General features: G+C 26.9%; 1 protein-coding gene across 1 annotated transcript; it reads right to left on the bottom strand.

The window, feature by feature from the left end:
- Positions 1 to 5,903: 5,903 nt before the first annotated feature.
- LOC110610799 (protein ELF4-LIKE 3) lies at positions 5,904 to 7,849 on the bottom strand. Its single transcript, XM_021750876.2, has 2 exons — positions 7,580 to 7,849; positions 5,904 to 6,523 (listed from the first exon to the last, which is right to left on the bottom strand). Exon 2 carries the CDS (start codon positions 6,487 to 6,489, stop codon positions 6,145 to 6,147), a length of 345 nt encoding a protein of 114 aa, XP_021606568.1. The 5' UTR covers positions 6,490 to 6,523; positions 7,580 to 7,849; the 3' UTR covers positions 5,904 to 6,144.
- Positions 7,850 to 12,910: the final 5,061 nt, after the last annotated feature.

Consider the following 12,910-nt stretch of genomic DNA (forward strand, 5'->3'; position numbering starts at 1 on the left):
ACCGATTGGCCCATTCCTGTGACATAATAAATAGGAAACATGAAGAAAGTGGAAAGAGATGGAGATTTAAGTAAATCGGTGAAGTCCATTAGCACATAACTCTGACATTGCCAATTCTTTAAGTAGAGAAAGGTGCAGGCTCGGCCTTGGAGAAGCAGCTATGGCCCAAATTGGGTAATTCGGTTGCGGCCTCGACCACTAAATGTCAATTCTTCAAGTAGAGAAAGGCGCAGGCTGAGCCTTGGAGAAGCAGCTATGGCCCAAATTGGGTAATTCGGTTGCGGCCTCGACCACTAGCCAAATGCACCGCTTGCTAAACTACTCCCAACTCAACTCATCTACAATCAAATTAATTTTCAGTATTTATCAAACTTTTTTCTCAAAGCTTGATAAAAGGCCAAGCCCAACATACAAATACTAAACAAAGGTATCAAAGCTAAAATACAAGAGACTTCATGATACAAAATCTCAATAAAAAAAAAATTCACAATCCCATTTAAACAAATTCTAAATATCAACAGGATATGCGAAGTAGAGTAGAGCGTAAAAGAATCAAGTGAGATTGAATTTTGATAAATTCAAACTTAATTCGTTATAATTTTTTTAAATTCAAGCCGAATTCGAATTTTATTCATTTTGAACTTAAATTGAATATAAGTCAATTTAAATTTAGATCATTTAGCAAACGAGTTTAGATGAATTGAGTTTTTATCAAGTTTAATTTTGAATATCTATTCGTTTAATTTATTTAAATATATAATAAATTTTCGTTTCAAATTAATAAATTTAAAATTTAATAATTTAATAATACTTATATATATATTAGCTTGCAAAATTATAAAAAATGAACTCACGACCAGAATATTATGAAGTTCAAGTTTGTCTCGTTTACTAAACGAACCTAAAAGTTAAGTTCAAGCTTGCTAATTTATAAATCGAATCGAGTCGAGTTCAGTCAAATTTTTATCAAGTCACATATCGAATAGTTTACAAACAGTTTAATTCAATTACATCTTTAAACAGCGCATTATTTTTGTCCCGTCACTAATTGTAGCAAAGCTATGAGAGAGAAACCAAAAGCCAACCACTAAATAGGATAAAAAATGATAAAAAATGATGAAAAAAGGAATTAAGCGAGTTGAAGATGGCCGACATCTCATAAGGAGTCATATTGTAAAGGCCACCAAGACCAACTTGTTAGTTATAAACTGAAAGAGATTAGCGAAGGCTCCAAGACTCTTATTACACATCTCCCTAAGTGATTTATGTATGCACACTAAATGGAAACTCAAACCTACAAATAGGAAGAGATCACCAAAGAAAAACAACAACAATACATAAACAAAAGCATATCAAAAGAAAATTTCTCACTCCAAGCTCATGTTTGCAAAATCAAAAATCAAAGACAGCCTTATTTAGATACAACCCTGCCTGAAGATATGGGAAAAAGAGAAACCAACTCTCCAGACTTGCTTGGTAGACTTTTAAGTTTCTCCATATGCGGCCATAAAAATCCCTCTTATATTCACTTGTACAACTAATTAGCAAAGAGAAAGAGCAATGGCAAAGCATTTTTAATTCCAAACAAGAAATAAGAGTTGAAAGGAAGTATCACCGGAATAAGGAGCCAATTTATAGACCAAAAAAGAGAAAAAATCAGCACGAAAATATTTAATTCCAATTTCTACGGTTCATATTAAAGAATCAAGATGTAAGAACTAAATCTAAGATGGAGCCAACTGTTAATGAACTTTGAAGTTCAAAAGCGTACAAGCTGTTCAACAAGAAAAAACTTCAGAATTTAATTCTGCTTTTTCCTCTCGCTCTCTGGTGCATCTTTGTTTTTTCGTAAATTTTAACTTCTTTTTCCCTTTAACTTTATGTGTTAGGGTAAAATTGTCTGCGAACCCGTATGTATCGATTCAGTTCAAAATTAAATTAAAAATTAAAATTTAAGTATTTATAAAAATTAAACTGAATTAAAAGATAAATTTTCAAATTAATTTAATTTAAATATTATTTGAGTTTACTTCTAGAATTGCCCACCAAATACAATAAAATCCAAGAAAATTAATACTGTTCATAATTATGATCATACACAGATGGGCTTGGACCATCCTCCACATTAGAGAAAAGTCCAACCCACTAAATAATTTATAAACAAAATTCATTTATTTACTCCAAATTCCACTTAGCTTCTTTTTATTAGAAACTTTTATCCATGGATCCTCTTACCTCCTCGTCCTTCTTCTTTTCCCAAAAAATAAGAAAAGCAAGACAAGGAAGGAATTTGTAGGAAACAAGGTGATATTGGTATTACTATGTAATAAATCCTTTGTTGAAGATGAAATTTAGTGATGTACCATCATTTAAAAAGTAACACACAATTTTCAAACGGTTCTTTGCGTGATCTACCGTAACTCAAATTTCAATCAAACATCATCACCGTTGCAAATTTTCTTGCTGCTTTTCCTCTTCTCTCTATTAAAAAAGTATTAATTTATTTTCTTTTAATTCTTATAATTAAAACAAAATTATTCAATTTTTTTAAATTTAAATAATAAATATAAATTAAATCAGAGAACAAAGTAATAGTTAATTGTAAAAAACAAAAATAAAATCCAGAAAAGGTGGACCATATGTAATGAACATAACATACTGAATCACATGACACGTGCTCAATAATTTAAGCAGAAATTAAATCGATCTAAGCAAAAGATAGTAAAATTACTCATTAATCAAATCAGTTATGTAGATAAAATTACTATATAGCCCTTAAATTTTAACTCTGGCGAACCTTAGTCAATTCATCTGATTTTCTTCTAACTAATTGAAAAATTATTAAAATAACTTTAATTATTTAAATGTTGAATTAACTAAGATATTAATTTTTTTTAATATAATATAATGTAATCATTTATATAATGTAATAAAATATTACTGTTATTATATTATTAAATTTAATTGCATTCACAGATTTAATTAATGATAAAATATATTTAAATAAATTTGAGAAGTTATATATTTTATTTTTTTAATTTTTATTTAAAAAAATATATATATAATAAAATGAAAATATATTAAATTTATTTACATAAATAATAATTAATTATAGTAATAGCAGCGACAACGTTAACAATAATAAAAGTAACAGTGATAGTGGTAATTATGGGGATAGCAATTAAAGAGATTAGTAGTATTTAATTGTGGCGTTAGTCGCGATAGTGTTAATGGGTTTTAACCCTACCGTCAACTTCCATAAATGAAAAGTTGTTTGTCCTAATACGGAGCCACATGGAAGACAGACAGCAAGATGAATTATAAATTGAAAAATGGTAAGATTCTGTCCTAACAAACTATATCATTTAACCCATACTTCTTAAAAAAATAAATTTATAGTAAAAAAAAAAAGACAATTACATTGGTCTTTTTATTCAAAAAAATTAATTAATATATTAAAAAATATTAAATTTAGAACCGATCAAATTTATTTTAAAAAAATAATTAAAAAATAAGAATATTTATGACATTTAAAGAGCTCACGTTGAAATATTTATAGATTTAATTCGGTGGTAAATGCATCTGAATAAATATGAGAGATTTTAAATTCTACCCTTCAAGAAAATGTCAATTTCATATTATTTTTATACTAAATTGTATGAAATAAAATGATGATTATTATTATTATAAATTGTAATTAGGGCATAATTGGTGAGTTGAAGCATGGGCAAAGGCATATATTTATGATTATTTATAGTTGGATTACTGTGTTTGGGTCCAACTTATGATTTAGATGATTTGGTTAAAGTAGAGCTGAGCTCAGTTTCTTTCCAATTTATTTTTACTGGAAATGCAAGAAACTAGTTGGACAAGAAAGGAGTGCAAATGTCATGTTATGACATGTTTATTTTTATTTTGTCTTGGCTTGCCTTTCCTCACATTCTTGCTTTTCATGATTAATTGTACCTTAAAATTAGGGCAATCATATTTTGTATCTTATATTTTTAATGAATTTATTCAGCATAAATTTAAATTAAATATATTAAAATACTGTTATTGATAATTTATTTCTTTTTAAAATTTTAAAAAATATAATATGAACAATATCAATAATAAAAGAATTTAATTTTTTTAATTTAAAAAATTAAAACCATAATAAGAATTAATTTAAATTTATTTAAGAATCTTCTCTCTTACCTTTGTTTTAATATTTTCTTTTTTCAATATTTTTTAGGTACATCTCTCCATATTTTAAGTGTAGCTTTGTATATTACTTTCATTATAATTATTTTTATTATATTAACGCTTTATTCTTTTTATTAATTTAATTTAATTTAATTCGATTTAATTTAAATTAAAAATAATTATTATCAGCAAAATCGCATTAAATTAATTAAATTGTTAAAAATAAAATTTAAAATAATTACAAATGTAAAAGAAATGCACTAAAAGACAAATAGATTGCATACATCAGAGACTCCTCAAATCTAAAAGCTAAATGACATGAATGCAAATTGTAGAATAAGAAACACTCTTACCAACACCAATCACTGTTTTGTGGGCCTCTTTCTCCTTGAAAGATGAGAAAATTAGGCTGCTATAACTGGGCCCACCAGGACAATACTACAACATGACTTATTCTTCTCAATCAGGGAGGAGAAAGCTGCTCAGGTATTGGTCATGGTCGGTTTGAAATTAAGACTCAAATCACACCAATCAAAATTTATCTAAAACTGTTAATCAGTTCATGGTTTTAAATTAATTTTGGATCAAAATCATTAAGAGTTGAACTCCATCCTTCACCCACAAAGACATGGTCGTTGTGAATTTTTACAATTAAAAAATAAATATAAATTTAACATAATTTACTAATTTGATTATATCTAGGGTTTTTTTATTTTTATGTGATTTTTTTAAAAAAAATTAAGAACATATTATATATTTTTGTATGCATAATAAAAAAATATAAAATTATAGTGAATCATCCATTTGAAGGAAGCCATAAAGGATATTGAATGCAAAAAGAAAAAGAAAAACAAAAAGAATTGCAGAGTAAGAGAGAGAGAGAGAGAGAGAGGGAGGAGATAAGCATGGGGAAGTAATTTGAGAGGGGCCTTGTCATGTTGTTGGGGGTCACTGTTTCTACATACCTGTCTGTCTCTTGAAATAGTAGTGCTTTGTCTTTATAAACTAATATATAAATATATATATTAATTTCCTTTTCCAATAGCATCCCAGAGTGAGAGACAGTAATTGGTTATAACAGATTAAAAAACTAGTCAAAAAGCTCATCATCCCTTATCTGAGATTCTGTTTCCTGTGGTGGGGTGTGATTGGAAACCATAAAGATTATCTAAAGCTGCTTTCTTCCTTATTGTATCAGAGCATCTTCACAGAGATGTATGCAATGCATGTTCACTTCTTCACTCACCCATGAATAAACAAAAGCAAAATGAACTCTACTATGATAGAAAAAAGAATAGAGAGGATAAAAAAGTTAAAAAAAAAAAAATTAAAGTAACAAAAAAACTTCATGGGAGAGGACTGAAAACAGTATCCGCAGCCTCTCTACTTTCAGTTCTCAGTTAAGGTCTAGATGAAATTGCTTTGGATTAAAGTTTCAAAAGAAAAAAGGGAAAAATGAGTAGATTATGAGCATTCAAGTAAAAGAGATTGAGAGAGAATTGTGTAAAGACTAATAATAGATATCAGCCTTTGACAGACAGAAAAAGTTAAGAGAAGCTAAAAAGTCCTGATTTTTATCCAAACCCAAAAGCTAAAGAACTAGGTACTTTGCATAGAACATTTCTGTAGAAACAGAATTTAAATTTCTAGAGGATAGAAGGGGAAAAAAAAAAAACTCTGCAGAAAGATCTTTAAATATGCATTAACAAGAGCAAGAATAAGCACAAACATGCTTGATTTCAATTAGATCAAAGGCTACACAGTTACAATTGAACAGAAAATGTTGGCCAATTATTTCTCTAAGAAGTAGAAGTGGAGAGAACTAAAGACAGGTCAATAATAAAAAAGATGCAGAATCTAATAATAATAATCATGTTCTGCTACCTCAAGGCAATTTGTGAAATTCTTCTTTCCCCACTGTGCAAAGAATGAAGATTTTGAAAACATGAAGTTTCTCTTCTATGCAGGCCTATTTCTCTTGTGACCAGCTTTGGCATCAGATTTCAAAGCCCCACTTGAATCTCCTTCAGAGGAAGCTTCCATGGATTTAGTGAAGGAGCTTGAAAGATCAGCATAAAGGTCAACAACTCTTCTGATATTATTGTTGAGCTCTCTAATCAGACCCACATTTCTGCTTAAGTTGTCAGGGATCTTAGATTCATGATTCTGGTTTATCTCATTGATGAGCAGCCTATTTTGATCTAAGATGTTTTGAACCTGAACAAAGTTTTTCTGAAATGTCTGCAAGATCTTGCCATCTATCTGAGTGCCATTGCCAAGTCCTGAAAATGTATCACCCTCCATTCTGAGTCAGAATTCTATCAAATCAGAACCAGTCCTGCATCAACAACAAACCAAAAAGATAAAAAAGAATTTGAGAAAGCAACAAAAGATGAGACAGTGTTTGTTAAAAACTAAATGCATCTTTTTTTAAAATAAATAAATAAAGACCCATAATCATATCTTCCAATATGTGGCTACTCTAACCAAAACCCCAGACAAAACATGAGAAGCCTTGTATTTGTTTAAGGCGTTTTTGTTCATATGAGACAAGAGTCTGTAGTAGAAATCATGACCTCCATGGGTTCCACTTTTCACAGAGGGATCTGATAACAAGCAACCAAATAATTATATTATTATTATTATTATTTACTATTTATTATTTTTTTATTATTACTCCTATTTATGATGATGTGAAAAAGCAGATCACATTTCCATAAAGGGGAACCTTTTTTAAGTACAGAGAAAATACCCATCTAAAACTCAGTTTCAAAGAAGAATCTCAGAGACCCCCAAAAAAACCAGTCAATGATGCAGAGAAGAGTATACTGATACTGCACAGACATCATTAATCTTTACAATTTTTTTAAAAATTATTTGTATAAAATATTCTTTAAACAAAAAATCGAAATATTCATCATATAAGTTGACAAATCCAAATAAAATTTACGTAAAATTCAGGAATATCAGAAACCAAAGAACAATGCCCAAAATCATTCATGAAAACTTGCACTTCCAGAAGCACGAATTCCTAAAATAGAAAAAATAAATTAAAAACAATTAAACAAATATCCCATTTGAAACAAAAATCTAAACAATTAAATTTACCATATGAAGATCCTCAAATTTAAAAAAAAATCACCATTATTTCGAATTTCACAGAGGAAAGAGACAGTATTAAACAAAAACAGGAAGCAGAAGCAGATAAGATCAAAGTCATTTAGTACGAAAACAAAATTAAAAATTAAAAAACAAAAATTAAAGAACCCATCAAATTCAATAATCCATGAAACTCAAAATAGGAAAAAAAAAAACAATATGGTATTATTTTATTCTGCCGCCTCTCTCTCTTGTGTTTGTGTATATATAGTAGTGTATATTTATGTATTGGTACCTTGAAAAATCTGGAACACTACATTCTGAAAGAGAAGACACAGATTGAAGACGAGGAATTCCCGAGGAAGAGTGGAAAAGGTCGCCGATTGTTTATGAACTGAACTATCTCAGAAACCAGGTCTCTCTCTGAATTGTGAAAATTTACAGGTGAGAGAGAGAGAGGGTAAGAGAAGAGAGAGCTATTGTCTAGAAAGAAACAAACTGAGGAGAAGAAGAAGAAGAGGAGAGAGAGAGAGAGAATATGTAGATTTGACAGTCACGCTCGGATCCCTCTGTCTAAAAATATTTTAGCTTCCTTAATATAATACATATATATATCCACCTGTTAATTTCCTATTTGTTGTTTATATACAAAAAGCTACATTTTTATCCCTAAATAATGTTAAGAATAAAGAAAAATTATTATTGAATTTTTAAATTAAAAAAAAAAAGTTTTATCTATGATGTTAATAATCTACCAGTATTTAAATTATATACAAATATTTAATTATTAATATAAAATTATTTTTTAAAACCCATTACTATAATAACATTAATATATATATCCATTAATTAAAAAACAAACTCGTAAAAAATATGATGTAATTATAAATTTGATTATTTTATTTAGTGATATGAAAAATTATATAATGTAAATACAGTTTAAATAATATAATAATCATTACATTATTAAATAATTTAATAACAATTACTTATTTTAATTTATCTCATTTATCCTTAATCATGCTTAAATACCACTTAACACTACTAATACTATTATCATTAGCATTATGATGACCGATATAACCACTGTTATTCTTTCCGACGACTATCGCTATAATTGCCACGGTCATTATTATTCTTGTTATTACTAATATAGTTGTTATTGCCCTTATCACTGTTATAATTAATTATTATTCATATAAATAAATTTAATGTATTTTCATAGTATTATATATTTTTTAAAGAGATTTATAATTTAATCTATAGATATTATTATTATTAATAAGTCAGTTTTTATATTTTTAAAAATCTATTAAAACGTTCTTATATTTTTTTTCGGTTGACGAAATAGTCCTTTCATTTATTTTTACTGTTAAAAATATAGTAAAATACCAAATTATCCCATTTTCCCTCCTCCTCCTCATGCTTTTTCTTCTTCATCAATTCTTTTTCTGTCTTCTGCTTCTTTTTCTACTTCTGCTTCTGCTTCTTTTGCTTCTTCTATTTCTTTTTCTTCTTCTTCTTTTCCTTCTCCTTCATCATCTTCTTTTTCTTCTTCTTCTTCTCCTTCATCATCATCATCTTCTTCCTTTTTGAGAAGGAAAATGAGGAAGAGGGACTATTTCGTTGACGGAAAGAAACGATAAGAAAATTTTAATAGATATGAAAAAAGATAGAGAATATTTCATTGATAAAAAGAAACGATAAGAACGTTTTAATAAATATGAAAAAAAATAAGAACGTTTTAATAAATTTATGAAAATATAGGGATGGACGATTTTATTGAAGGAAAGAAACGATAAGCACATTTTAATAGATATAAAATAAAATAAAAATATTTTAATAGATTTTAAAAAATGTTAATAATAACAATATCCAAAAACTAAATAAGAGGTTATATTTGAGGATAAAATTAAATTTTAAAAATTTTATCTCTCCTCTTTTATCTAATTTTAACGGAAAAGAGGATAAAAATATTATTTCATTGACGAAAAAAAAATATAAGTACATTTTAATATGTTTATAAAAATACAGAAATTGATTTATTAATAATAAAAATATCTAAAAATTAAATTATAAATCTCTCCATCACTGATTTTGCAACTAAATATAGTAATATAATGATAATGATATTTTATTACATCATCTCATTATCTCATTCTCCGCTGCTTTTCAGTATGCTTTGTATGATTTTGACTAATGTGTAGGAATTTCTATTGGATTTTTTTTTATTCACAGAGGTGATTATGGTTTTTTTAGCGACGGAAAAGAGACATCTTTTTTAATTTGTTTTTAGTTGGATTTTTATATTTTGAGATCTATAAATCTATTTTAATTTATAATTTAGACCTTTAGTCTTTTAAATGATATTTTCTGTATTTTTTTAAAAAAAATAAATAAATAATTACATTATATCATATTAAATACCATTAACACTAACAGCTATAGCTACAATTGCCACTGTTATTATTATTTCTGTTATTGATGACGCGGCTGTTACAATTAATTATTACTCATATAAATAAATTTAATATATTTTCATTATATTACATATATTTTATTTTACAACTAAATTTACATTACCTCATTCATTACATTAAATAAATGATTAAACTATCCATTTCAAAAGAAAAAATGAATAAACTATATCATATTAAAAAAATTAATACCTTAGTTAAAACATTTAAATAATTGAAGTTATTTTAATAATTTTTCAATTAGTTAGAAGAAAATCAGATGAATTGACAAAGGTTCGCCCAGTTAAAATTTAAGGGCTATATAGTAATTTTATATATATTATTGATTGATTAATGAGTAATTTTACTATCTTTTGCTTAGATCCAAGGCATGATTTAATTTCTGCTTAAATTATTGAGCACGTGGCATGTGATTCAGCATGTTATGTTCATTACATATGGTCCACCTGTTTTTGAATTTTATTTTTATTTTTATTTTTACAATTAACTCTTACTTTGTTCAAATCGATTTCTGATCAAAATCGAATCGATTTTTATAAATACCAAAATTTTAACTTTTAATTTATTCGATTCAATTTTAAATCGAACCGACCGAATTTTCACCGTAATAATTTCATCCATATCAGAAATCTCAAAATTTAACAATTTTCTATTGAACCAATCACTGTTATAAGCATCCATCAATAGTATCAAAATGAATTCAATTTGGATGAATCACCTATGAGATATCATAACAGGATTTAAATGACCAATTTACCCTTTCATTTTTTTCCATGTAATTGTTTAGGAACCAATTTACCACTCTTTTAATTTCTAATTAAAAAAAATTAATACACTTTTGAATATTTTTCTCATATATATCATAGTTTTTCTTTATAAAAAACTTAGATTATTCATGAATAGAATCATTTGATATTGGCTGTATCTCTCTTCAATCGCTTTATTCTGGTGAAAGTTTTCAAAACTTATCCATTGTGCTAAATCAAAGTCACCTTGAAAAATCAATATTCTTAGCTCATACTAGTGATTAAACTATTAAATTAATATATTTAATTCACTTTTGACATGATTAATAAATTGTTCAAATAATGGCTAAAACGGGGCATTAGGGACAGAATAGTAAATTTATGTGGCAGATATAATGGGTTTGCATCCATTGGGTGGATCTTCGTTTTGGCCGAGAATAGGAAGCTGCCGCAAATTTTCAATCAGAATTCACCCAATAATGAAATTTGGCGAACCCGTTGTTTCGAACCAATAAATAAACGACACGTTTAAATTGAGGTTTGAGAAATCTACAGGCTCGGATCCAAGCCTGTGAGAACTGTCAAACCTAGGCATTGATTATAGGATTTACCTTAGCGCTGCAGCTAGGTTTTGTTTTGTTTGTATTCATCCGTTGTAAAAAGCGGGACCCACGATTAGCGTCAGTCACAGTAATTATTAAAAACATATGGTACTGATAAATATATAAATTTGTTGTACATGGATAGTGCATGATGTGTACGATATTGCCACGTGTACTGAAAAAAAACGAATGACACAATCTCCAACGCTGATGTTTGTGCTCCTGAACCTGATTGTACCGAAAACACGCTTGCGTTACACACCCCTGTCACTTTATCCTCCTCCTGTTATGTTTTGTTGGCTTAAAATATAATATCTATTAATTGAAACAAATTATAATATAAATATATATATATAAAAAAAAATTTCACACATTACAAATAATATATATATATTTTTAAAAAATATATTCAAAATATCATGTAATTTCATTTATTCTCATTTCAAAATTTATAATTTAATTTATATTAAAATAATATATATAATATAATACTACTAATAAAAATTAAAATTTATATTATTGATTTTTGATTGGGTAATGACAGCAATGAAATAATCTTTAAGGAATTAAATTCCAATTCCTTATTAAACCAAATAATTTCTTTTTGGATGTCAATTTTATTTATTTTTTTAATTTATATTTTCAATTTTTTGAATTAAATGGACGGCTCTTAGATTTTTCATAAACGTTTAGGAAGGTAAATTGAGAGTAGAATTTTCTGAGAAGATTCTAACTTTTTAAATGTTTAGAAAAAGTAGAAAATGAAAGGAAAGAGATTCTTCTATTGGGTTCACCAATATTTTCCTCCCAACTCCGATGAGAAAGTGACATGAAAATGAAGGAATCTTTATTTAGAAGCTGTGACCTGGGAGTCGTTTTGTCTTATTTTAGCTTTTTTATCTGAAAAGTGAAAAAAAAAAAGAAAAACATTAATTTTGAAAAAATGTACAATCTCATTTTAAACTAAAAAATTATTAATTAAACTCTGAATTATTGAAAATTTTCCTAATTACACCATTTTATAAGGTTGTCCATTGTCGAGATAATATAATTGTCACATCAATTTTTATTTTTTAATAAAAATATTTAAATGATAAAAATTTAATTTTAAAACTGAAAAATAAATCCAACTTTAATTTTTTAAAACAATTCTTAATTTTTGGATTTTAAGGTTAATATTATGTGATTTTTTATAATATTTTAGTTTTATTTAATTAACTAAAAAATTAAATTTATTTTTAAACTATATATTAAAAGTTAAAAATATTTAAAAAAATTTATACATTTAAGTTTTATGGGTTGACTTCTTGACTTTATATATATATATATATATATATATATATATATATAAGGACAATTTTGTAATTTCATCATTAAAATAACGTTTTTCTTCTTCTAGTTTTATTCATCCATTTTTTCTTAAATTCAATTTTATTGTATATACAATTGATACTTTGAAATTTAAAAATTTAAAAAGAAGAGTTTACGGTGGTGGTGTAAGTTTAGGGGTCTCCCCTTTTATTTCTCCATTTTTATCATTTAGATTCATACGTACGGAGAATCTATATTCATATTAAACGGCTATTTAATTTTCTCGATACGCATGCGAATATGATTATGAATTAACTGGACCTGCTTTTTTTTCTTTGGTCACATCACCATATTAAACTGTCCGCTAAAGGATTTGCGTATGAGATTTGTTCAACTTGCTTTCTCGACTGGATTAGAACATACAATCTGGACCGACTCGCTTCAATAAGAGTTTGGAGGATTTTGAGTCTATCTTTCTTATTTGGATTTG

This window comes from Manihot esculenta, chromosome 3 (genome assembly GCF_001659605.2).
Source record: "Manihot esculenta cultivar AM560-2 chromosome 3, M.esculenta_v8, whole genome shotgun sequence".
NCBI lineage: Eukaryota > Viridiplantae > Streptophyta > Magnoliopsida > Malpighiales > Euphorbiaceae > Manihot > Manihot esculenta.